This window comes from Balaenoptera physalus (genome assembly GCF_965194825.1).
Source record: "Balaenoptera physalus genome assembly, chromosome: 21".
NCBI classification, from domain to species: domain Eukaryota; kingdom Metazoa; phylum Chordata; class Mammalia; order Artiodactyla; family Balaenopteridae; genus Balaenoptera; species Balaenoptera physalus.
Window position 1 is genome coordinate 13,043,092 of NC_138902.1, and position 27,373 is coordinate 13,070,464.

Here is a 27,373-nt window from a genome sequence, read left to right on the forward strand (position 1 = left end):
CACTGCCAAGTAAAATTGCAAAACGTACTTCTCAGAAACCAGCTCCCCTTCTGTACAATGAAAGTAACAAAACCTTTCAGAGTTGTGTCAAATTGCTTTCTATCTGCGGAGGCTTCAGACAGGCCCGAGACACACCCTAGGCACTCAACAAACGCTGTGCCGCTACTTAAATTCAGGATGGTCCCTCAACCACAAACCATCCAAGCTTTGACCTTCTGTGAAATATTGACTAGATTTAACCTTGAAAAGACTGGGTTTTCATCTCACTTCAGCTCTGTCTTTTGCTGCCCAATGTGAGGTCATTATACCTGTGTCTACATTCATGATATCAATTTATTTTTTAAATTTTATTCTTTTAATTGAAGTATAATTGATTTACAATCTTATGCCCATCTCTGCTGTACAGCAAAGTGACTCAGTTATACACACGTAGACATTCTTTTTTTTATATTCTTTTCTGTTATGGTTCATCACAGGATATTGAATATAGTTCCCTGTGCTATGCAGTGGGACCCTGCTGTTTATCCATCCTATATGTAATAGTTTACATCTGCTAATCCCAAACTCCCACTCCATCCCTGCCCCCCCCTTGGCAACCACAAGTCTGTTCTCTGTGTCTGTGAGTCTGTTTCTGTTTTGTAGATACGTTCATTTGTGCCATATTTTAGATTCCACACATAAGTGATATCATATGGTATTTGTCTTTCTCTTTCTGACTTACTTCACTTAGTATGATCATCTCTAGTTGCATCCATGTTGCTGCAAATGGCGTTATTTCATTCTTTTTTATGGCTGAGTAGTATTCCATTGTATATATGTGCCACATCTTCTTTATCCATTCCTCTGTCGGTGGACAGTTACGTTGTTTCCATGTTGTGGCTATTGTGAATAGTGCAAAGCAGCTAGTTTAAAAGCAGGTGACTAACCTAGTGACTGTTGCTCTCAGAAAGAGCATCAGAAGTGCCATGCCCTCAGTCTTGCCTGGCAGCATCCCCCCATCCCCATGGTGAGCTGTGCCCACCTGGCTTCACGCTCTGCAAGTCCATGGAATTAGACTTTTGCCCTCAATTGGGGGCAGGATCGATCTTTCAAAAACACACTTTGTTTATTATTTAGATATCAAATAGACTCAATCTGTTGACCTTTTTTCAGAGTGTAATTCTTGAGATCGTTTGGGGATTAAAAAACCAGGTGAGGGAGTTCTGTGTTTGTGATACTATCACGCTTAAATATGTCTAAAAATAAAATAGGCATCTAATTAAATACTTTTAATGATGGGTTAGATTTTGTTATGATTATCTCCACAGTAAAACATGTTCAAAATGATAGACTGTCTAAATTTCAGAATATAAATGCATGTCAATTACTTTCAAGTTCAGGTACCAGACTCAAGCTAGAACACAAAAATGTCACCTAGCTCAGTTTTGCTTCACTAACTAGATACAAATAGTATGTAATCAGTACATCAACTCAATGATCTAAAAATTCTTAGCCTCAGCCTGTTATGTGTATAGACCGTATAATTTCTGTAAACTGAAGGAGACTTCCAAAACATTTGAAACTTTCTAACCTAGTGAATTGGCCCAAAGTTTTTTTGTTATAATCTTGCTTACACTATTCATTTGTTTCTTACCTACCCTCTTTCAATAAATAGAACAAAGGAGACGTTCTCATTTCCTGTCTGTGGACCAATCCCCCAATCAGTTCTTGTGAGAACCACCAAGTTTTATTGCAGGGGTCAACGAGGACCCCCAAAGCTTCCCAATTTGTGGTGGCATTTGACAGTTCACAGACATGCTGCCCTCCGGGGGACCGCCAACAACTGAATCTCAAGATGCCTTCTCACCCCCATGCACCCCCTACCCAGCGCCTCCAAGAATCACAGCTAGGAATCTTCTCACTTCATCCCTGGGGGGGCCAAGGAGGCAGAGTTTGTAGTTGGAACCGGACCCCATTTGGGAAAGATAGCCCATTCCTGTGCTTCCGTCATAGAAATACCTAGAACGAAGAGAGGGCCTGGAAGACGGTCACTACCCCTCTCTGCCACACAGCACACACATTGTCCTGTGGGCAGAGGTGTGCGCCCGGGGAAGGCTGACCCAGGCAGGACCCCATGAGCCCACAACCTAAGGACATTTTCTCTGCCATCTTTCAATAATTATTATTATTACTTTTCAATTAGAAAGGGAGGGGGGAAAAAAGTCAAGGGGGACTTCCCTGGTGGTCTAGTGGTTAAGACTCCACGCTCCCAATGCAGGGGGCCCAGGTTCGATCCCTGGACAGGGAACTAGATCCCACATGAATGCCGCAACTAAGAGTTCGCATGCTGCAACTAAGGAGCCCACGTGCTGCAACTAAGACCCGGCGCAACCAAAAACAAAAAAAAAGACACTGTGGTATTGGTGTAAAAAAAAAAAACATTAACCAAAAAAAGGTCAAGAGGGATGTGGGTGTGTATATTTCTTGGAATCCAGAGGTTCGGGGGGAAAAAAAATCCATCAAAAATGTCCCTAGTACAAAAGTTGGCAAAACAAAGAGCACTCTGTGTCTGTCTTTTTTTCTTAAAGCTGAACTGTGTAACAGGAGAAATCCTCTCACAAGGGGAGAGTGTTCCTGAGCCAAGTTTAGGCCGAGGAAAACTTTTCCAGCATGTCAGGAACGAAGCCGACGTTCCATTAAGGAAAGAAAAAAAAAAAAGTGCCGCAGGAAAGAGTAAGCGGGAAAAGGATTCAGAGGGAGCTTTAAATTCCAGACGGGGCCGCAGTTGAGAGCCCTCGGGAAGCTCGCTCTGAAGGGAGACTGCAGCCAATTTCTCCCTGGGGCTCCCAGCCCTAGTGGACATTTCCTGTTCTGCCCCTGGACATTCAAGCCAAAACTTACAAAACATCCTTTTCCCTCGAACCAAGCGTTTGGTTCGGAGACCCACCCTTCCCCACGTCGGTGATCTCAGCCCGCCCTCCCCTTCCTTCCACGGAACCCCTCCCAGACCAGAGGCGCTCGGCTTCCTAAGCAAAGATGATGGATCCGCTCTAGCAGGTGACGCCAAAGGGAGAGAGGAGACCCGGGGACCACCGCCGACGAGGTAGGAACAGGGGTTGGATGTTCCGGGGTCATTTGGCATTTATTGAGCAAAGCGGGGGCCCTTGAGCTTTAAGCCTTGGGCTGGGGACGTTTTCTGGTTGATGGGGACGTGTGGTGGGTAAATGGACTCCAGGGAGGTCGGGCATTTCTTTTCCCTCTCCCTTTGCAAATTCTACTTTAATTCTTGGGTCTCTGGAGGCACGCGTTGTTTGTCTGGTGTGGAAAGTGTTAGGGCAGAATTCTGGGAATTTCCTGATTTCTTTTCTCTTTTGCTTTCTTTTCTTGGAAAGAGAGGTCGTGGGGAGGGAGTCTTGCAATGTCAAGGAGCATTCATAAATACATTCATCTCTGAATAGATTCAGAGAGGAATGACCCACGCGGCTGCACAAGGAAAAGGCATTTGCCCCTTGATGAGCTGGGGTCCAGCTGTTTCCCAGGACCTGGGTGGTGTGTCCTCCTGGTCCGCCATGCTTCCCCCTTCCCCCACCCTCCCACCCACTGTCATGGGGACACACACCTTGAGCTGTTTCTCAGGTCGGGGGATGTGGCATATGGCCCCAGTGCTGTGCGTTTATGGGCAGAGCCCAGGTGTCCCTGGAGACTTAGATGTCTGTGGCAGAGCTAACTGGTCTACCTGGAAGGCTGCATGTGGCTTGTTAGGGAATTGCCCCAGCAGCTGGTCGCTGAGAAGTTAGCCTTGGCAACACGTGCTGACACTGGACTGACCCAGAGAACTCAGCATGGCTTCTGCACAAGGAGTGTTCAAAATTTTATGAAGCAGTCATAAACAAAGAATTTCAAACGCCCTTTCCCTGAATTCCTATGGCCTTTACTTCTCTGTAGCACTCATTTTGCTCCTTATCCACATACTGCCTTGCACTGTTCTCTAACAAGATAAATAAATGAGAGAGTGAATTGGACAAATGAGTCATAACCTATTATGGTTATGATCCCAAGACAGCTACTAACTCTAGCTGAGCACTGGCTGTGTGCCAAGCACCGTTGTAAAGGTGGCAGGTGTCATCATCATCATCATCCCCATTTTACAGATGAGGAAACTGAGGCTGGAGACACAACTAGTAAGTGCAGAGGAGGGATCTATACTGAGTCCGGGATGCGATGTTCTGAAACAAAGATTGGGGTTTGACCCTTGGTTCCCTCATTGTCTAGCTGGGTGATTTTGGACAAGTTAAATGTCCTCAGCCTCAGTTTCCTCATCTGCAAAGTGAGACAGTAATAACCACACCTCACAGAGGTGTTGTGAGAGATAGATTAATTTTAAAGATTATTTTACTGAACCAGGTCAACAATGTAGGCATGCTCTTCCCAGACCCTCCTGTGTGCGTTATAAATGTGGAGGGATCTCTTGCAACTGAAAAGCCTCAGGGTCCTGTAGGAGGTAGCAATAGTGCCTTGTTAGGATTTGTACCTTAACGAGGGACATTGGAGTTCACTTGCCGGCCAGTACAAGCCTGTAGCCACCAGCTCACTAGACTCTAAGCTCGCTAAGGGCAGGGTTTGTGTCGTATACACGTTCTGCATTCTGGATTCAACCAACCTTGGAACAAACCCCCCCCCCCAAAATTCCAGAAAGTTCCCCAAAGCAAAACTTGAATTCGCACTGCAATTATTTACATAGCATTTACATTGTATTTACAACTATTTGCATGGCATTTCCGTTGTATTAGGTTTCATAAGTAATTTAGAGATGATTTATAGTATAAGGGAGGATGTGTGTAGGTTATATGCAAGTACTATGCCATTTTATAGAAGGGACTTGAGCATCAGTGGATTTTGGTGTCCGCAGGCGACCTGGAACCAACCCCCAGGGGGAACCAAGGGACGACTACGTATTTGTCTCTCTTAGACAATGTTTCTTAAGCTGTGATCGAAGGACCTCGTTGCTCTTTAGAAGGGTTGCAGGGTCCCCTTAGGGGAGGAGTTCAACAAAGAAGCTGTGAGTGCTCCAGGAGCCTCCTCTTCCCACTCCCGACAAAGCAGCTCCAGCCTTACCTGATTACGTGTTGGGGTGCCCACTTGAAAGAAAGTTCTGAAAGCAATGTTCAGAACTGCTTCCCTGGGACAGGTAATGTTGTGTCTAGGGAGAAAATGACTGCTTACGGAACGGAGTTGATTTATGGAGGGATTTCCAGCTGGGCCCTGTCTGGGCTCTCACTTGGCCCTCCCCATCACCTTCTACTTAGTGACCATCTCCCACTCTGGGGAACCCACAGGAGGTGTGTGCCAAGCGGGCTCGGGAGGTGAGCCCTTCCGTCCCAGGCAGCCGGTCCTCAGGTGCAGGGACAGACAAGGGGTGGGGCCCCAGAGAGCTTATATTACAACCCGGCCTCTCTCTGAGTCTTTTCGGAATGTGTCCTTCTCAATTCTGCTCACAGTGATGGACTGCCTGATCAATACTCATAATAGCTATGATTCATCTACCTTAACGATGACAGCTTACTTTATGAGCCTGGCGCTGTGCTGAGCACATTATGCAGATATGCTCAGGTAATCCCCACGAAAGCCCTGGAAGGCAGTTTCAGCCTGTTCCCCACTCTGCTGATGAGCAATGTAAAGGTAAAGATGTTACATCACTTGACCAAGGGCACCCAGGCAGTCAGTGCTGAAGGTGGGATTGGAGCCCCTCCCCCAAGCCTGAGCCACCCCACCTTGAATATTTTTGCAGCCCCATTTGACAGAGGTAAGAGGGATGTTGTTGTGTGTTTCTTTCATATTTTTGGCAAAGGATGGCCTCTGAGAATAGGCTGGGAGGAACGGGGCCAGGACAGAAAGTTCCATGGAGGAAGAGTGCTGCTGTGAAAAAGTAGAGTTGGAATTCTTGTCCAAGCTGTGGCCCTGGGAGCGTCACCTGTCCTATGAGAGGTGATATGGTTTAGTGGGAAAGAGCCAGCTCTATAGCCAGACTCCCCGGGCTCAAATCCTTGCTCTGCCCCATATTAGCTAGATCATCTTCGGCGAATTTCCAAAATAAAGATATTCCATGTAGAGGGATGATAATAACCGCACCTATATCATAACGATATTATGATGAAATAACTTAGTCCACATAAAGCATTTAGAGCTGTGTCTGGCACATAGTAAGCACTCAATAAATATGTTATTATGTGTAAAAGAGGTTGGTTTAACCTTAGGCAAGTAGTTGGGTGGCAGGCTGGAAATAAGAAGTAACTAGTGTTTGAGACTGAAAAATGGACTCCAGCAATTTCACCTGTGAGCTGGGGATGGGACGGTTGTGCCTGGACCCCAGCCAGGAAGGATCCAGGGTCCCTGAGAGACAGCTTAAGACCTACGAGAAAAAGCTTAGGTGTTCTCTTAGAAGTTTAATAAAACTGAAACAACTAGTCTTCAGGATTGGACTTGCCAAATTGGATCCTTTGATTAAATGAAGTTTAACTTATTTATCTTTGTGGTTATGGAAATTAGTCCCACTTCTGACCTATTGTTATTTCCAAAACAAAATACAAAAAAACAAAAGCTTGCTTGTAAATGCCATTGGCTGAACCACTTGTACTTTTGGAAGGATGACTTTAAGATTTCAAGCTGAGATATTAAATTTAAGAGCTAAATATAGCTGATAAAAAAAAAACAGGAAGGGATCATGACTTACAAAAGAATTTTGTGGCTTTTTCAGAGAACAAATCCGTGAACACCGCCTAAGTCTAGATTAAATTTGTAATGATTTTGAGAGGAGCATGCATCTGTTTGCCGACTGTTACTGGAAGCAAAAGTATGCAAGAAATAAATTAGCGGGGGGCTGTTTATTGAGCACTTACTATGAGTCAGGCATTGTGCTAAGTGCTTCATACGTATTATCTCACTTGTTTAACCCCCATGTCTGCCTATCAGGTGAGTACAGTTGATCCTTGAATAACATGGGTTTGAGCTGCGTGGGTCTACTTATAAGAGGATTTTTTTTTTCAATAAATACATACAGTATTTAAGTATCTATTGAAAACACTACCCAACCTGGGGTTGGTTGAATCCACGGATGCGGAATCTCGGATACGGAGGGCTGACTCTGTGGAGGGTGGTGATCCCTAACCCCCTGTGTTATTCCAGGGGCAACAGTACTACTATTATCCCCAGTTTGCAAATAAGGATAACAAGGCTTAGAGAAGGAAATAATATGCAAAAAAACACACAGCTGCTAAGTGCCAGGGTAGGGATTCTAACTCAGGATGTCTGGTTTGGGTGTGGGCGCTTAACTCTTACCTTACGGTAAATCTAATCCTCCCTGATTTAAGCCCTTTCTATCTGTCTGAGGAGGGCTGTATTTGGAAGGGGATGGAGTAACTCACAGCCCTCTTAGGCATTTGGAGAGCAGGGGTCAGAAGATGTAAAGGGCACCTGACAGCAGAGGCCCAGCGCAGCTGCATCCCAGCCAGCAGACTGGGTCAGGCGGCCAGGCGTGGGTAACCTTGTGAAGCAGGTTGTCTTCTTAACCTTTCTCCGTGCACTCCGAGAGGCCCACTGTCTCCAGGGATTTGTCCCTCCTTTTCTGCAGGGATCTCAGCACCTAATCCCCTCTGTATCCCATATTTAAAATGGAACTTCTTATTTGATGTCCATCCAACCCTCCTTTGACCAGTGCTTGACTTTGAGCGAACCATTGAAAGTGACTAATAAGTGAATTGATACACAGGTGCATCTCCAGTGGGAGACAGCTGTCACTGTGGCAGCAAATAAGAGAGCATTTTGGAGGAGGGAGACTCCCCAAGCACCCGCTAGCCAGCTCCCCAGTTGTTTCCTGCTCCAGTCTGGAAAGACAAGCTCCTTTGTGAGGGTCTGGGGTCCAGATCGCAAGCTTTTCATGTGTTACTAGATACAGAAGCTGCTTATCTGAATTCTCCAAATCTTTATAGCACCGACTCAACCGGGATAGCTCCAGGCAGCGGCATGAAGTGTGATGTCTTTCCTTGGTGCCCAGAGCGCTCTCTCTCTCTCTGTCTCTCTCTGTGTCTCTCTTTCGTAGAGGCCCTTCTTCCACCTACCTTCTCAGCCTCCGACATCCAGACCCCTTCCTTTCCCATCTCTGGTAAGGCTTTCAGGCCCTTAATTCACTGAACAACCTTAAAGCACACATCGCCCACGTGTGGGTGTGTTGACAACAAGAATAATTTTTTTTAATTTTATTTTTGCTGGAGACAAGATGACAATGGAATTTAGGAATCAATGAGCAGTTTGGGGAGGGTTTTTAAGGATTTTGGAATATAGGTCCTTCCTACGCGATAAACTAAGGCTCACGTGGGGCCTATCGGTAGTTATGGAGGGACCTAGTGTAATGGCTAAGGGTAGGGTTAGGGGAAGAGGAGGAATCTATTGTATCTCCCAGGCCACCCAAGATACATGAGAATGGGGAGGTTACACCTTCCGCACTTTCAGCCCTGGAGGGGCTCCTAGCTTCACGTCTATTTTCAAAAGGAGGTTCCATGAGACAGAAGCAGACAGAAGTCACTGAAAAAGCAGACGCAGTACCGAACAAAATGTCCCAAGGCAGCAGGGGAAGGCTTGGTGTATGTTCACTGGTCCATGTGGGGCTCTCCTGGACCCTTGGAACTTTCCATAGTTTGACTTTCTGGCTAATTATTAGCAGCTGCGTTGGGCCTGCCCGCCAGAGTTCTGGGCCAGCCTGAGGGCTGCTCCAGCTGCCGCGGGGGGCTGGGGTCCCTGGAGTTTTCTTCAGGAACAAGCAGGTGTGCCCCGGGCTGCTGACCCCCCCGCTGGCTGAGGCACAGCTTCTCTGCTGCCTCATGGCCTCTCGCCGTTGGTCGTCCAGAGCCCCGTCTGGTTTTCCTGCCTCAGGTTTCCTTCTCCAGCATCCCTGAGCGAGCACGGGCCGGCTCCTTTCCTGGGAGCGGCTAGGCGGCCCGCCCGCGCTGCCCATCCCTGCAGAGATGCCGAGGGGCGTCAAGGAAAAGAGACGTTAGTAAATAAACAGCTACTGGGGCTCCAGGCAGGGATCAGCCTTAGCCTGAAGGCATTCAGTCTGCTTCTGGAACCATGAGCGTCAGGCCTGAAAGGGATCTCAGAGGCTTTCTGGTCTAAACCCTTCATTTTACAGATGAGGGGACCGATACCTAGGGAAGTGGTGACTTGGCCAAGGTCATAGAGCTTGGGTCCACAAAACCAGTCTGCTATGTGGGTGGTCTGGGAGGAGTGGTTACAATTTCTCAGGGGCTGGATATTTCCATTGGCCCCTAAATCCCCTCCCCACCCTTCTCCACTCTCCTCTGTGTTCAGGAGGCTGACTTAAATGGTTCCCTTGCATTTGGCGCCTATATAGTTTAGGTTCAGCCAACGGAGGCCTCAGGAAGGAGGTCAGAGGGAGGGGAAAGGGACACAAAGGTATTTATTCCCCTTGGTCCTTTCGTGCTGCGTTGCCTGGGCTGGTGTGTCTCCTGACTGAAGGCCACACTCCTGTCAGACGGCCCTTGCCACACAATTCTGTCCCTCCGACCCTCAGGCCTCGGGCAGCAACGGTGTCTCTCCGACCGTACAGCTCTGGAGAACTGCACTTTCTCTTGTCCCCAACTCTACTCAGGCCTTTGTAAACTGTCCCTTTATTAAACTTTCGAATTGGAGAGTGTTACCTGCCAGGGTCCCGACAGATACAAGAGGCTTTGTTTATTAGAGAGAGGAAAGTCTATATGACAGGAGGATGAAATTTAGCAAGAGGGTGTATTTGTTTCCTGGGGCTATTGTGAGAAATGACCATGAACTTGGAGGCTTAAAACAATAGGCATTTATTCTCTAACAGTTCTGGAGGCCGCACGTCCTACCTCAGCATCACTGAGATAGCATCACTTTTCTGCCGAAAAGAAGGTGTCGCCAGGGCCGTGCTCCCTCCAGCGTCTCTCAGAGAGGATGGCTGCGGTGGGCTGGAGTTGAGTATTTCCCTTTCCAGGTCAGTTAGGCTTTGATGGTACCCCAGCAGGTTAGGCTCTGGTTAACTAGTTTCCCCTGCAGACTCACAGACTTAGAAAACAAACTATGGTTAACAAAAGGGAAAGGCGGGGGAGGGATAAATTGGGAGTTTGGGATTAACATATACACACTGCTATATTTAAAAAGGATGGCCAACACAGCACAGGGAACTCTGCTCAATATTCTGTAACAACCTAAGTGGGAAAAGAATTTGAAAAAGAATAGGTACATGTGTATGTGTGACTGAATCACTTTGCTGTACACCTGAAACTAACACAACACTGTTAATCAACTAGACTCCAGTATGAAATAAAAATTTTAAAAAGAAGAAGAAGAAGAAGAATGGAACGCTCTGGCATGTTTCAAATGGTTTCTTTCCCTCTCCCCTTGCCGGAAGCCCAAGGGGATTTTTCTCTTTGGGAATCTGGTCTAGCTCCTGGGGATAAATCTCAAAATTCTGGGTCTCCCTGGAGTTTGAAACCTTCAGAGCTGTCCACACGGAGCCCCCAGCAATTCGTCAATTGCAGTTTACCCCAGCATGGTTTCCACCGTGGTCCTGGCTGTGAGTCTCTGCTCCGCTAAGCAGTGACTTCCTGCATTCACCTGTATGCTGCTCCAATCTGGCTGCAGTGGTTTGCCCTCTTTCCTCCCCTCTCTTACGAATCCCAGAGGAGTTGTTGATTTTTCAGTCCGTTTATCTTTTTACTTGTTGGTAGGACAGAGTGGCGGCCTCCAAGCTCTCTACACACGGAACCGGAAAACTCCACACATTTATTGACATCCCCGTGCTTGACAGAAGCATTGCCCAGTCTTTGGCAGACATGTATTGCTGAAGATGCCTTTCAGCCCCCCAGACTCTCTAATTCTCTTATCCTTGGGCCTGGCAGCTGGCAGTCACTGTGGCATTCCCATTCTGAAGCCAGCAGATTAGTCACCAGGCAAAACACTGTGGGAGACAAAATGGCATCAGCGGTGATGGGGACACCAAAGTTGTGGAAGGGCCCAGCCTACCGATATTATGTATGTGGAGGTTTTTTGACTCAAGAATTGAATCCTACAATTGGGAGTTTGGGATTAGCAGATGCAAACTATTATATATAGGATGGATAAACAACAAGGTCCTACTGTATAGCACAGGGAACTATATTCAGTATCTTGTGATGAACCCTAATGGAAAAGAATATAAAAAAGAATGTGTATATATGTATAACTGAATCACTTTGCTGTACATCAGAAAGTAACACAACATTGTAAATCAATTATACTTCAATAAGAAGTATACCTGAGTATACACACACATTTATAAATATTTCTATATGTAACCATATGAATCTGTATTCAGCAGAACATGAATTCACACTGATGTCTCCAACTCCAATCCATGACCACATGGATCTTTCTAGACCTCCCTTTGCTCGTCTATAACTTCCCACTCCGACAGTGAGAAACCTGGCTCCCACCATCTGCCATCCACTTACTTCATTGTTCAACTGAGACATATGTGTATAGCGGTATTAGACGTGTTAACACGCACACCCATGGGGACAACTTTATCAGCTAGAGAACAGTGCTTGTGCACAATTTCCTTTGCCTTCAGTTTTACAGAATCCACTCATTTCCAAAGTTAGTTAGGTCAGCATCTTTCCCCCCACATCCCCTCCAGTGGATTTGTTTCATACATTTGCAATACAGTTAGGTCGTTTTGTCACAGTCTGCATTCCATCCTGGGATTCCCTGATCTCCTAAATATTTTTTCTTTAATTTGAACACATTAAGTTTCACTTTTTTGTGCCGTAAAGTTCTACGGGTTTTGACAAATGTGTAGTGTCATGTCCCCACCATTACAGTATCATATGGAATAGTTTTATACCCTAAAACAATCCCCTACCCTTCACGTATTAAGGCTTATTGAGGAGTAACACCTGAGACAGGAAAAGGAGAGAAAGCAAGATTGGACACGACAGCCTTCAGACTGTGATACAGGTCAGATTAAGTCTGCCAGGCCAACGTGAAGCTCCAAAGCAAAAATTGCCTGAGAGAGGAGTCCCACATTGGGCAGGAATGGCCAGGACTTTGTACCACCACCTTGCTCAGCCATTGGCTGGGGCCTGCCAGAGAGGACTGATCTCAGCTCAAAAGCCCAGGCAGACTCTGAAGGCACTAACAGCTGGAGGTTAGCAGCTAACCACATTCCTTGATGCTGGGTTGCTAAATCCGTCCTCGACAGGGGACTGAGTGCTGCTGCTCTGTGTCTGCCAGAAAGATCTTGGAAGTTTCCAAGCAGAGGCTGGCTAACCACTGATCAGGAATCTTGAGCGGAGGATCCCTGCATCAGGTGGGATTTCAAATCAGGTGATTCAATGGCCTCTGTCAGCTGTTGGGCCCCATGACAGGCCTTCAGCCTGCTCTGACACAGACGACCCAGCTATTCCGTTTCTCACATTCATTCCACCTTGCTCAAGCCCCTGCTTCTCTTCTTTCACTGGCTAACGTATGCCCTGCTCTGTAGGATCAGGGACCAAGACTATTCGTGCAGGTGCCAAGGAGCCAAAAGATGGAAGCTATGGCTCCCACTTAAGCCCACACCTACTTAGGCCCCAGATGCTCAACAAAATGGTTACAGTATCAACGATGAATGTGGACCACAGATAAGAGCATAGATAAAAAGCTTGTGAGTGCAAGCAAGAAAGTTGAAAAAGTCAAAGCTAAGACTACACAGACCAAATCCTGTTTGGAAATGTCCGCTCCCTTGAACATGGAAAAAGCAAAACAACAGCACTCCCTACTGATCTGTGTATATACCATACCTGGCAAGGTATGATACTTTTATTTTCTTCAATCCTAACTCCTATGGGCGCCTCTGGGTTTTTATCTGCAGGTGTGCAATTCTGGTCTTTCTCTGCAGGAAGGTGGAAAACTTCCAGAAGAAGGAGTGGCTCTGATGCTTTTTTCTACCTGTGCTTACTTTTGCTTTTATTTAACCTGTTGAAGGTTAAAAGCCTGTTTTATTCTTGTAACTTGGCAGCTCCGCCTGGCTCACAAATGTCCTAAGATAAACAAGCGCGGTCTGTATATAACCTCTTAGGACAGTCTTAGCTTCCAAGCCAAAAGAACTTTTAATATTTACTTTGTCTCTCTTTAGAGATTTCCTTTGAATGTTTGCTTCTGCTTTGAAGCATTTTCAGACTCCATAGACCCTGTTTGTTTTGCCCAGCCAGAGAACAGTGGCATTTTTTTTCTTATATTCACGCTCCTATTTTTGTACAATGAACCACGCATACTGATTTTAATTCCAAAGGCTCACAAATTAAAGCGCTTCCTTGAACCCAGACCCTCAGTACTTTTGCCAGCCTTCTCATTTTCTTGTCCACTTTGTCGTTTCTTGGTGGAGTAACTAAAGCCAGAACCTGCTGGCTCAGAGTGGAAATAAACTATTGGTGGATAAACTCTCCTGACCCTCCGACCCCCAGGACCAGACAATGGGGTTGGAATCCATGTTTAAATACCCAATGGTTGCTCCAGGTCACTACCCCAAAGTTATACGAGACCCACAAAAGTACTAAGAGTTACTATTCCAAGAAGACACTTGCGGTTTCTGAATCCAGGACTTAGGAATTATAGGCAGGTTCTGTCTCTGAACACAAAGCCAGAGCACACATAAACAGCCTGCTTAAAAAAAAAAAAAAAATCAATAAAAAGCCCACAAAGCGTGTACTGTCCCTGAAGCATTATGTCGGAATAGAAGTGACAAGTAAATGAAATAAAAAAACAAAAGAAGTTTTTTTTTTAAGTGCTTTCATTCCTCTCCCTGAGAATACAGACTGAAATTGTGAACCTGGCAGCTGTTTCCACAGGAGGAGATGAGGGTCACAGGTCTGAAGCGCGAGCTGTCTTCTAGAAACTGCCCTCTTATGATAGGTGACAGTTGCATCACCTTGAAATAGGAGAACACTTTTTTGTTTTTCTTTTCCCTCCAGAATTCAACTTTGCTAGCACAGTGTGTTAGAGAACAGTCACAGAGTGGCTATTGGAATTATAGAGATATTTCTGAGAATTAGCCTTAGGCAAAAGGCATTTGGCTGGAAACTTGCACTGAAAACTTACCTTGCAAGTCAGCATGTGACTTCCACCTGACTTAATTTTCTTCAGTCCCAAGGGTTCCAAGGCCAGAGAAAAGGTTCTGGTCTGGGCTGCTGGCGTGTTTGCTCTTCAGAGTCAACTGGGAATAAATTCAAAGACAAATCAACAAAGGTAACTTCTCCCTTTGACACTGAGTGTAACTGGGAGGGTTTCTTAAGTAAAATTTTTTGTTTTCTCATCAAAATAACAGATATGCAATCTTTGTATTTGGTTTAAGTGTGAATGAAAGAGATAAGGATTGAGGAAAGCACAAAGGACCGGGCAGGGGTGGGGAAATCTGAGTCTTGGTTCTAGCTTTGGCTCTGTCTCTTGACCTGGGGCAAGTTGCTGGGGTATCAGGGCCTTGGTTGACTTATATTAAAAGAAGAAGGTGGAACTAGATGGCCTCTAAAAGCCTTTCCAGGTCTGTTCTAGGAATCAGTCTCTTAGTTTTTATTTTTTGTTATCTTTAGGCCAAAACAATGATGCAAGGTAGAATTAGGGTATAGATTTGAAAGAGGGTCATTTTTTAAAAAATATTTTCTTTTAATTAATTTTTATTGGAGTATAGTTGATTTACAGTGTTGTGTTAGTTTCTGCTGTACAGCAAAGTGAATCAGTTATACATATACATATATCCACTCTTTTTTAGATTCTTTCCCCATATAGGTCATTACAGAGTATTGAGTAGAGTTCCCTGTGCTATACAGTAGGTCCTTATTAGTTACCTGTTTTATATATAGTAGTGTGTATATGTCAATTCCAATCTCCCAGTTTATCCCTCCCCCCTTCCCCCTTGGTAACCATAAGTTTGTTTTCTACATCTGTGACTCTATTTCTGTTTTGTAAATAAGTTCATTTGTACCATTTTTTTAAGATTCCACATATAAGCAATATCATATGATATTTGTCTTTCTTGCAAGAGGGTCATCTTGAGGCTGGTAGCAGGCTTCAGGTGACTCTCACCTCATCCAATATGTTTGCAAAGATAAACTGAGATCAAGACGGGCATCAGGGTAGGCGTTTATAGATATTTGTCAAATGAATGAGTGAATCAGTCAATCAGTCAGGATAGTATTGAGGGAGAAGGGAATGAAATCATTCCACTGGAGGAAGTTTATTTGGGGTAGGACATAGATTTGCTTAGCAGTGATGGCTGGGGAGAGGTTTTATGGACAGATTCAGCCAGAGCTGAACTTCAGGACTGGGAAATATTAGGGTTAAGACTAGTTTACATAGCACTCTTTATCTATAGAATAAAATAGAGTGATTGCTGGCAGGCTGCTAAGTACTACAGTTTTTCCAGCTACAGGTGGTTTAACTACAAGATAATGGGACTCTTCTTCTCCCCAGTTCAATGACCAGAATATTGATTAGTATTTGCTTTGGCTGAGTCTTACAGAAATCCAAACTTACAGTGGCTAAACAACATGTAAGTTTATTTTTCTCTCACATAAATGAAATCCGTAGGTAGGCAATTCAGGGCAGGCTTAGAGGTTCCAAGGTGTTATGGACTAGCATCCTTCAACCTCAGGTTCAAGTATGGCTGCGTGAACTCAGCTATCCCATCAGCATTCCAGCCAGCAGGCAAAAGAAAGAGCCAATAAAGGGCTCACCTCCTGTCTTAGTCCGTTTGGGCTGCTATTACAAACTACCACAGACTGGGTCATTTATAAACAACAGAAATTTATTTCTCATAATTTTGGAGGCTGGAGGTCTGAGATCAGGGCGCCAGCATGGTTGCATTTCAGTGAGGGCCCTCTTGCTGGTCCATAGCTCGTGCCTTCTAGCTGTGTCTTCACATGGTGGAAGGGGCAAGGGGTCTCTCTGGAGCCTCTTTTATAAGGGCACTGATCCCATTCATGAGGGCTCTACCTCCATGATTTAAGCATCTCCCAAAGTCTCCACCTCCTAATCCCATCACCTTTGGGGGTTTGGGGTGTTTTTTGTTTTTTTTAAAAGGAATTCCTTTATTTTTTAAAATTATTTATTTATTTTTGGCTGTGTTGGGTCTTCGTTTCTGTGCAAGGGCTTTCTCTCCTTGCGGCGAGCAGGGGCCACTTCTCATCGCGGTGCGCGGGCCTCTCACTATCGCGGCCTCTCTTGTTGTGGAGCACAGGCTCCAGACGCGCAGGCTCAGTAGCTGTGGCTCACGGGCCTAGCCGCTCCGTGGCATGTGGGATCTTCCCAGACCAGGGCTCGAACCCGTGTCCCCTGCATTGGCAGGCAGACTCTCAACCACTGCGCCACCAGGGAAGCCCGGGGGTTTGGGTTTTAACATATGAATTTTAGGGGGATACAAACATTCAGAACATAGTACCTCCCCACGTGCCATGAATGATACCTCTTGGAAGTTGAACTTGACACTTCTATTGTCATCCCATTGACCAAAACTTAATTACATGGCCACACCTAAGTGCAATGGAGACTGGGAAACATAACGTTTATTTATAATACCTAAAAATCAGCTTTTTTTGGTTTGTTTTAAGAGAGAGGGGGAGAACAGATATTAGGGAATATTAGTCTGTCACCTTGAGAGATTACACACTTATTCCAGTTATGCAATGAAGCTCCTGTTATTCAACTCCTTTGGTCCTTACCCCTTAAAATCATCTTCAGGGCCCATAGCAAATTATTTTCAGTATTCCAAATCTTTACCCTGTGGAGGTGAATTTGATTTTTGAAAGCAGGCCAGGGTCACTCAGGACAACTGTGATGAGTAAGGTGGGTGATTGATAAAGCTGAGAATTACCATTTCATAAGAATGAGATATGGGCTTGTAGATCTGGCTATCATAGGCTATACTGGGCATTAGGATCATTCCTACAGAAAACAACTCTAGAACCCGGACAGAATACATAAAGCGATTACCCGAAGGTACTGAAGAGGAAACAGAAGTAGGTAGATTCTGGTGTTGCCTGTAGCTTGGAGAAGAGGACATGAGGAACCATACAAGTGGTCCCTCTGCCGCGGCTTTTAGTGCGGGGCTAAGTGTAGTCCACACGGTGGCTTGTGTAATAGAGACATACAGGAAAAGCTCCCGAGTCCTGCTGTTCTGGGGAATGAGAGAAGTGAAGCCAGGAAATGATGAATGCTGAAAAAGTGGGGGAACCCAGAAAGGAAAGAGCCAAAGAGGGGATCCCTACACCAAATCATTGGCCAACCCCTGAACCACACATGCACAGAGAACACTCAAAGCAGCTCAGCTACACAGAAGGTCTGCACTCAGACTGGAGCTGCCGCCCCGAGAAACAGGGTTTGGAGTTCAAGCCCAAGAAGAAAATTATCTGCTAAAACAAAGGAAAAACAACTCTCACCAGAGAAAAATAATGGAATCTGAAATCTCCACAGCTTAGTATTCATGATGGCCAAGATGCAGTCCAAAATTATCTGACCAATGGATACTAATAAACTAACACTAATATTAGTCTCTAACATCTGAAAAATCAACATAATTCAACAAATTAATAGCATATAGGGGAAACCAATACGATTATTTTAATAAGTGCAGAAATAGCATTTGTCCAAATTCAACACCCATTTATCATAAAAAATGTCTTAGTAAATTATGAATTAAAAAAAAACTTTCTCAACTACATCTACAAAATCAGACAGCTAATGTACTACAATGTGAAGGATTTTATGCTTTCTACCTAGGATCAGGAACAAGGCAAGGATGTTAACTAACTAGTTTTATTTAACGTTGTATAGAAATGCCTAGTCAGTGCAGCAAGGCAAGGAAAAAATGTTTACAGATTATAAAGGAAGAAGTAAAATTGTCTTTATTTGCAAGTGATATATAGAAAACCCTAAGGAACGCACAGAAAAGCTATTAGAAGTAATAAGTGAGTTTAGCAAGGTTGCAGGATACGATATACAAAAGTCAATTGTATTTCTATATACTAGCAACTAACATTTAGAAAGTAAAATTATAAAACAACTCCATTTACAATACCATAAAAACACTTAGGAATAAATTTTGCAAAAGATATGTAAGACCTGTAGGCTGAAAACTACAAAACATTATGGGAAATTCAAGAAGATCTACATAAATAGAGAGCTGTACCATGTCCATGGATCAGAAGTCTCAAAACTGTTAAACTGGCAATCCTCCTTGTATTAGTCAATAGAATCAATATAATCCCTTTGGAAATCCAATCACTGGGATTTTAAATTTTTTTAATTTAATTAAATTTTTGAAAAGAAATTTATAAGTTTATTTTATTTTATTTATTTATTTTTTAAATTAATTTTATTTATTTATTTTTGGCTGTGTTGGGTCTTCATTGCTGTGCGTGGGCTTTCTCTAGTTGTGGCAGGGGCTGCTCTTTGTTGCAGTGCGCAGGCTTCTCATTGCAGTGGCTTCTCTTGTTGCAGAGCACAGGCTCTAGGCACGCGGGCTTCAGTAGTTGCAGCACGTGGGCTCAGTAGTTGTGGCTCGCGGGCTCTAGAGCGCAGGCTCAGTAGTTGTGGCGCACGGGCTTAGTTGCTCCGCGGCATGTGGGCTCTTCCCGGACCAGGGCTCGAACCCGTGTCCCCTGCCTTGGCAGGTGGATTCTTAACCACTGCGCCACCAGGGAAGCCCTGTAAGTTTATTTTAAAATTTATACAGTAACACAAAGGACCTAGAATAGTCAAAACTATTTTGAAAATTGAGAACAATGTTGGAGCACTTACACTACCTGATTTCAAGAACGGTATGTGGCTCTTAAGTAGTAAATCCAGTTTTAATCTTTGGTTTATAAATTGGCATTTAAATAATTTCCCAAAAAAGGGAAGATGGTGCAGCTCTGAGATAAGCATGTAGCTTCCCAAGTTGGCTACTTTGAAGAGTAATATTCATTTGGCATGATCGCTGGGAAAAAAAAACATCCACTTTGAGCATAAGCTTTGTAATAAAGACAGAACTGGGTTTAAATACCGAATATACCACTTTCCTTTCTACATCTCAGTTTCTTCATCTTAAAGTGGAGTGCACAGTGTAAAAATTAAGGAAATACAGCATAGAAACTAAGCTTTATGTTATAGCTCTGGAACGAGCCTAGCTGGGTTAGAACCTGGCTCTACTGTTTTCTAGCTGTGTGGCCTTAGGTGTGTTTAATCTTTCTATGCTTCGTTTTACTCTTTGTAAATTGAGTATACTAAAAGTACCTACCTAAAATGTTGTGATGAACTAAATGAGTTAATAAATCTAAAGCATTTAGAACGGAGTTTGGCACATTAAAAAGTGCCCAACAAGTGTTACCTACTATTATCCTTTCCCGGTGTTATGAGGACTAAATGTGGTTACTTTTGTCAACCACCAAGCAGGGTCCCTGGTATCCAATAAATGTTCGCTCCCATCCCTCCTTGCAGCATAAGTAGCATTCTGAGGGTAGGATTTGACACTGAAGGGTGTATTTTGCCATCTTGGGGACAATCTTGAATTTCAGTTTCTTAAATGTTCTTTCTTTACTCTTTTTTCAATGTTTAAAAATGCCTTACTGACAGAATCACAATGCACAAAGGGAAACCTTAACACTGGATATCAAATACTACCCCTTCTGGACCCCATCAGGCATTTTCCCTGAAAAGCCCTCATAAGTTTACTTCCCAAAGACAAGAATTCCCTTCACTGTCTTCACTCCTCTGGTTATCCCTGTCTCTGTACCAGACGGGGCAGCAAAAGCAGTAAACACAAGCATCTTAGTAGAGATGCCCTTTGGGCCCCTGTAGACCATCTTTCACATTATTGTACAGACTCCTTTTCCCCCTCATTGTCTCAGTTTCTGTGCACCACAACAGGATGTGGGCTTCACTCTTTTCCTCTTCTTTTAAACCATTTTAGTGATGCTATCCTGTGCCTTTCCGCACAAATATTGGATTGGACAAAAAGTTCGCTCAGGTTTTTCTGAAAATCTTACAGAAAAACCCGAAAGAACTTTTTGGCCAACCCGGTAGTAATAAAACTCCTCCCGCAACCCATCTTGTCTACCCGGTAAAAAGAAAACTTTCCCATCCTCATTCCCTTCTCCCGCCGCTTCCCCTCCCATTTTTCCCTTGGAATGACCCACCTTTCTCCCTAGGAAGGGCTGAATGTTCCTCTGGAGGGGACCACAGCTCTTGACAGGGTTGTGTTTGCATTCTCAATGACACTTGGATCACATTGCCAAAGTATTCCAGGTAGAATGTGGGGAGAATTTGAACTTTTAAATGATCTGCCAAGAGTCAACTTTTCTTCAGCTATTTGAAATCCTTCCCACAAAACCTCAATGCCCAGTCTCACTATACTGTTACTAATTAATGTTTATTTTCCCACCCTCAAATATTCTGCTTGTATATGTCTACAATGCAGCAGCATCCTGAATCCTGGGAACCTTCTGGCTATAGTAGAGTGAACGTAATGTATAAACAGGAAGTCAAAATTTGACATGAAAAAGAGAGATCTGTTGTAAATACAAGTCTCTATTAGGGGTTTCCCGTCCTTTCTGGAAACATTAAAATGTAGCCACATACATCTTTACTGCCTGTAGCTTCCACTCAAGGGGGACGTTAACATTCCACGCCATTCTGTGCACTAAACCACTGGCTCGTTCATTCATTCGGCAAATATTTATTATATATAAGCCAGGATACAGGCACTGCGCCAGGCACTAAGCTTGGATACAGAGATAAGGAAGCTTTCCCGCCCTTAAAGAACTCATATCCTAGTGGAAAGACAAGTAAGTGAAGAGATCATTACAAAATAAGATTGGTAAGTGCTATGTTAGAGGAATTAACAAGTGCTATGGGAGCAGTGGGAAGGAAGGTGATAAAGTGTGTTGGATGAATGCACTTATCAACAATTACGAGTATGTACTAGGTATGTGCTAGGCATGTTGCGGGAACAGTGAAAATGAAACAATGAAATAAATTCCGTGTCTTCACGGAGTTTACATTCTAGTGAAGGAAACAGGCAATAACAAAAAAGTCGTAAGATCAGGATGCAGGATAGTGTTATGGAAGGGAGTTTGAGTTGTGTCTGGAAGGATAAATGGGTGTTAGGAGAAGAGAGCGTTCTTCTTCCCACAAAAAAACGAAACGCTGGGGTGAATGAAGGAGAGATGGCTGGAGGGGAGGGAAGTGGGAGGCGGGAATGGATGAGAAACAGCATGAAGTATTCTGAAAAGGGAGTTATGAGGTGTATGAGTAGGTGGATCACAGGTGTAATGGGAGGGACAAGGTGCGTTTTTCCCCGCCCAAGACAGAGTTCGGAAGAGAATTCATTCATTGGTTGTCAGAACCGGAAGGGACATTTAAGAGGTAAAGAATGATCACACTCCCTTATTTTACAAATGAACAAAGCAAGACTCGGCGAGGGCGCAGTAACTTGTCCCAAGTCACCCGGCTAGTCGGGAACACGACCAGGATTCCCCCAGTTTTCTGCACAACTCCGCGGAGGCCTCTGTGCGGGACTAGCGGCTGGGGGAGGCCGCGCCGCGGGAAGGCAGCCCGGGTCGGGGATGCCGACGCACACCGCCCCCTCCCGGGGCTTCTCCGCACGGCCGCCCCGCGGGCCTCCTCCCAGCCGCGCCCCTTCCAGCCTCGCGCCGGGGCTCCCCGGGCGCCCGCCCGCGCGCCGGGCGGACAGGGAGGGCGACGGCCGCCGGGCCCCCAGCCCACTCCACCTGTCGCCCTCCGCCGCCCAGGGTCTCCCTGGCGCCGTGACCCGCTCGCTCAGCCTCGCCCCGCGAGGTCCCCAGGAGGGGGTCACGGGCCGCCGCGCCGGCCGAGCCCTGCGATTGGCGGAGAAGTAGCAGCGTCTCCAGCAACGCCCTTTAGCCGGCTCTCCCGGCGGCCGGGACCCTGAGGCCGGGCTCCCCGGCACCCCCGCCCACCCGCGGCCCCACCCTTCCTCCTCCGCCCGCCGCCTCCTCCTGCCGGGGTCCGGGTCGGGCCGGCGCGCGGTGGAGCACGAGCGGGCGCAGCCGGGGCGCCGCGCTCCGAGCTATGGGAGGCGCCCACTCTCAGAGCCCGAGGGGCCGGGAGCCGGCCGCGGAGAGGCCCCCGAGACCCCGAGAGATCGCGTGAGTCCCAGAGCCCCCCGCCTCCCGCCCCCAGATCCCGGGGCCGCCGTTCCGGGCTTTGCATGCCGGCCGGGGATGGGAGCGCACGGCTCCCGTCCCACCAGGGCTGGGAAGGTGGGGCTCCCGCTGGCGCCCGCGGGGCGCAAGGGCACAGGGGTGGGCCTGGTGGGACGTCCCGCCCCGAGCCTCGCCCTGCAGTGCCCCGGGGGCGCTGGGCCACGACCCACGGCGACAGAATCGCGCCCAGGCGGGGCTGCTGTCCCGCGCCCCTTCGCGCTGCGCGGGTGGGACATGGGGACCCCGAGGTTTTCTAGACTCGTCCAAGCAGGAAGACGCACGTGTCCCTAAAGGGCTCAGAAACACTCCAGAGACAGATCTAGTTGCAGGGAGGAGTAGATATTAGAAGGGGACTCGAGTCTCCAAGATAACTCGGCTCGTGTTGGCCTTCAGGGTCCAGGAATTTGATGCAGTGCTCGCTGTTCGCAAAAACTCCCTCTCTTGTTTGCTCCGAGGACTTCATGATGATCTCAGAGAAAGGGCTGTATTGTAGCAGCAGCAATTAGGCTTTTGTTCTGGGACTGCAACAATTGGGGACACCAAGTACTGAAATGCTCCGAAGGGACATTTTTAGAGAACGTGATTTAGAGCAAGTTGCACGGTTTGGAAGATGGCCTTGCTTCTTACCACAGAGAGGATGCGTCGATAACTATATTTATTTGAGAACCCAAACAATCTTTAAGCGTATAATTAAAAATGTTTAAAGGGTGTGCGTGTCTTGGAGGTGAGGTAATGTCAAGGAATCCACACTCTATTTGAATTCAGCCAATGCCAAAGCTATTTAGTTTGAGAAAGATACACTTAGCCATCACATATAGGCAGCCTGGGCCATGGGAGGGCTTTTTTTGGATTATCTTTTCAAGGCAAAGTATCTTCTGGAATACCCAGATAGACGTGTTAGTTGTTCCTTCTGATGTTTACATATAATCAGTAATCTAAACTTAGTTCAGGCATCTTATTAATCATAAGAATAGCTGAGAATTATTGAGCACGTAAAATGTGCCAAACCCTGTTCTAAACACTCTGTGTGTTATTTAATCCCCAAGAACACTGAGTTAGTTTCTATTATTGCCCTCATTTTATTGGTGAGGAAACTGAAGTAAAAGAGATGTGACTTGTCCAAGGTCACAGAGCTAAAACGTGGTGGACCCTGTTTGTCTGACTCCAGAAATCCTGCAGCAGCCACTTTCCACAGGAGAGTTGGGACTGACTTAGGAAACAAACTGTTATCTCAGCTGGCAGAACACACCCCATTTTCCCCTTTAATTCCTCCCGAATAAGGGAGAAATCTGAATTAGCAATATTTATACCTAATGAGCAAAAACTGCCAAAGTTGATTTAACTTTTTAAAAAGTTAAGAGGCAGTGTAACACTGAGATGAAGTTTCAAGTTTTGGAGGCAGATTGCCCTGGGTTGAATTCTAGGCTCTGCTCCTTAACAGCTGGAACTCTTTTATCTCTTCCTTAACCTCTCTGGGTCTGTTTCCTTGTATGTAAAATGGGAATGAAGATAATGTCCACTTCATAGGCTGTTCTAAGGATGACATAAGATCATGTATATATGAATAACAAGTTATAGTTTTATCTCTGAGCAGTAAGTTGTTTTAGCCAAGGATGACAGTTGACTGTTTAATCTTTGTGAGCACGTGGCTGGTGTAGCTCAAAAGTAAATACTTAAATCATTCTCTGAAAGGACGCTGAAGCAATGAACTCAGGGCTTTCTGTGTAGGATTCAGTTGTCAGGGTAAGGAACTGATTCTTAATTGTCAAATTATCCCGTGCTTTGGCAGTAGGTAGAGGATCTCTCTCTCTCCAATGAGGTTCTGCATGTGCCTTATATATTTAGCTAAACTTGCCTAAAGATAAACATAAAAGCCATCCTTGGTCTAAACCTGGGAATACCGCCCAGGGATGCCCTATCCTACTGGAGTGAGTACATTAAGGAGGACGTAAACGCACGTAGGCAGTGTTGGGAGTTTTGGCCGCATCAGAGTGTGCAGGCTTAATGAGTCAGCCCTACAAACCACTTGGTGCAGACCAGCTGAAAGACGAGAAATATGAGCTTCGATGCCTGTGATATATATACATGAAAAGCAAAAAGCATGCTTTTAATCCAAATCCTGGCTCGTTCAGATGTACAGCCGCAAGGGTCTCCACGGTCATTGTTAATGTCACCCGGCTGCAGATTTCCTGCCGGACACATGGCTGCCATGGATAACCCTGACCTCAAGGAAGTTCCCCTAACTCAGGCCATTGCATTTTCAAAATCTATTGTTCCTTTTTTAAAAAATAAAAATAAATACATGAAAACCTCACGAACATTGCATGAATACTGGCATTTGTCTTTTGAGGGAGAAAATTATGTTTCAGAATGTTCACAATTTATATTTCAGAATAACTTAATCAAGTATGCAAATTAACCACACAAATCTGTCTTAACAGAACGCTACTGCGAAATATAAACAGGTGTGGATGTGCATGAAGAGAAAGGTCTGATTTTAAGATAAAACACATTATTATTGAAAATTGTAGCTGTCTACCTTCCCCAAACCAGAGGAAACAAATGAGCCGGCCTTGGTAAAAGCTAGGGGGAAATTTCACCTCATTTATACAAGGAGGCTGCTCACGTGGTGATTAAGAGCAGAAGCCGTGGAGTCAGGCCGACCTGGGCTGGAATTCCAGCAAGATCGCTCGCTAGCTTAGGTCAGGAAGCTTTGGAAAATAATCACTTAATTCTTCAGTTGGGCAGATATCTGCATCTGTAAAATGGCAATAATAATCATATCTACCTTATGAAATGGTGTGTATTATTAGTGCAGGGCCTGGTACCTAAGATGTGCTTAATACCTGAGTTACCGGAATTCCCCTACATACAAACGAGTTCCGTTCTGAGAGTGCGTTTGTAAATCCAATTTGTTCGTAAGTCCAACAAAGTTAGCCTAGGTACCCAACTAACACAATTGGCTATGTAGTACTGTACTGGAATAGGTTTATAATAGTTTTCACACAAATAATACATAAAAAGCAAACACAAAAAATAAAGACAACATTTTTAATCTTACAGTACAGTACCTTGAAAAGTACAGTAGTACAGTACAACAGCTGGCATACAGGGGCACGTTTGCATCTTTGAAAGTTTGCAACTTGAAGGTTCGTATGTAGGGGACTTACTGTATTATTAGTACATTCTCATGTGTATGTACCTATACATCAGATGCTACGCTAGATTCTGTGGGATGTATATTTTTGAGTAAGGCTGGATCTCTTCTGAAGGGAGGGTTGACTTGTGTGCTAATTCAGCAAGGCCTCTTGGAGAAGCAAGACAATGGCTTTTTAGAGTTAACTTTTTCCTCAATTAATTTCCATTTTCCAGAAAGATGCACTATCCCGAGGATGGACCTGTGTTTGGGGATATGGTAGTTTGGTGAAGTGTTTGTAAACAATGACTCCTTAGTTGATTATTTTCGGCAATGGGGCCAAAGTGGGTTTTCTAAGAGCAGTAAATAATTTGCGGAGAGGTTTGAAGAATGACATAGAGCAGAACCTCTTTTTCAGTAGGGAATATGGCATGTAACTAATTCATCTAGAGCTTGTTGAGTTTGTCCACCTGGGATGAACGATAATGCACTTGTTGTCAATTCTTTCAGTTAAATTTCTAGGCCAGTCTTTGTTTGCATTTGGAATGTATCCTAATGGAATAGGTCGGTGGCGAAGTCAGGAGGAGTTTCTGAGGTCTCGAGTGTTTTTGCCGTGAGGTTTTCTGATCATGTGAATTACATGTAGGTTCTACAATGTTCTGGAGAACTGCAGGGTCAGTTGGGAACAATTGAGCCTCTTGATGGACAGACATCCTGACATGAAGAGGGAGGTGCTGGCTTTGAAGTTTTAGACACAGGACAACAGGACTCAAAACAAGTAAACTTAGGAAGCAATGTTCTTGAAACCCACTGCTTTCAGATTCATATTGTTCACCACCTCCTCACCACACAATTTTTATTGTCATTAAAAACATTTAGGTCCCCAATTGCTGTAAAAAATTTTCAAACATCCATCTGAAATGTTTTAGTGTACAGTTAAGAGAGAGACTTACAGAAAGTTTGTGGAAAAGACCCAGAAAAACCAGCTATATGAAGAAACGTTAAAAGAAGCGTAGCATTTAGCTTGAAGGAGGGACTGGAGAGATGGTGGAAATATATAATTTTCAGGGGATGTTGGTGGCCTCTATCTCTGATGAAGCCAACCCAACAGGAAATGGTTTGAATTGCAGGACAAGGGAATTATTTGTGTGTGTATGTTGAGTTTAGATAGCACAACTTCTAGACTGTGAGGGTAGTTGATATACCAAAAAGAGTTAATAAGGGAAGAAAAATCCCTTTCTGCAAATCATTAAAAGGTAAGAGAGATAATCTATCAAGGATTGAGACTCCAAGGGGGTTCGGGTCTAGTTTTGCTCCACAATTTCTGCTCTCTTTTAGTTTCAGTGGAGCCCCACCCCTACCTCTACCCTATGGCTTCTCCTGGCTGGTACAAGTTTCTGTGTTAAAAATCAAGAAGAGAAAGGGTGGCGGGCACAGCTGCTGGTGTCCTGAGCTAGCGAAGTGGGTTATTTAATATCTGAGTTGGCTGGTAGCCAGAGTGGGCTGCAGGGTGTGTGAATTTGTTAACCCAAGGTCAGGAGATGAACTGGTAGCACCCTGAATGGCCATGGAACGTGGAGGTCCATCTTCTGAAGAAGCTCACTCTGGCTCCTATGGGATGCTTTTTTTTTTTTTTTGCAATTTTTTTTTTTTATTGTGGTAAAATATACGTAAGATAAAATTCACCATTTGAATCATTTTTAAGTGTCCAATTATGTCCATTCACAATGTTGTATAACCATCACAACTATCCATTTACACTTTTTCATCATCCCAAAGAGAAACTCTGCATCCATTAAAAAATCACTCCCCATACTTCCCTCCACCAGCCCCTGCTACCTCTATTCTACTTTCTGTCTCTATCTGCCTATTCCTCATATAAGTGGAATCATATAATATTTGTCCTTTTGTGTCTGGCTTACTTAACTTAGAATCATGTCCTGAGGGTTCATTCATGTTGTAGCATGTGTCAGAGTTTCATTCCTTTTGA

General features: G+C 45.0%; 1 protein-coding gene and 2 long non-coding RNA genes across 7 annotated transcripts in view; 1 reads left to right on the top strand and 2 right to left on the bottom strand.

Annotated features, from left to right (window-relative positions):
* Window positions 1-27,373, bottom strand: part of LOC309651449 — a 181,481-nt gene that overhangs the window by 10,171 nt on the left and 143,937 nt on the right. The window lies entirely within an intron of this gene.
* TACC1 (transforming acidic coiled-coil containing protein 1) overlaps window positions 2,864-27,373 on the top strand; it is a 113,016-nt gene continuing 88,506 nt past the window's right edge. The window contains exon 1 of one of the 5 annotated variants that reach the window (XM_082444164.1): window positions 2,864-3,082. Coding sequence is in view for 4 of the 5 variants with exons in the window: in XM_082444158.1 (XP_082300284.1) it covers window positions 22,114-22,190 (77 nt within the window). In the remaining variant the exon portion in view is untranslated. Of the gene's footprint in view, window positions 3,083-22,075; window positions 22,191-27,373 lie in introns of those variants that run through there. The other 4 variants (XM_082444158.1, XM_082444160.1, XM_082444162.1 and 1 more) reach the window with 4 other exon arrangements.
* Window positions 9,827-21,675, bottom strand: LOC309651450. Its single transcript, XR_014258132.1, has 2 exons — window positions 17,017-21,675; window positions 9,827-14,245 (listed from the first exon to the last, which is right to left on the bottom strand). It is a non-coding gene; the product is annotated as an uncharacterized lncRNA (long non-coding RNA).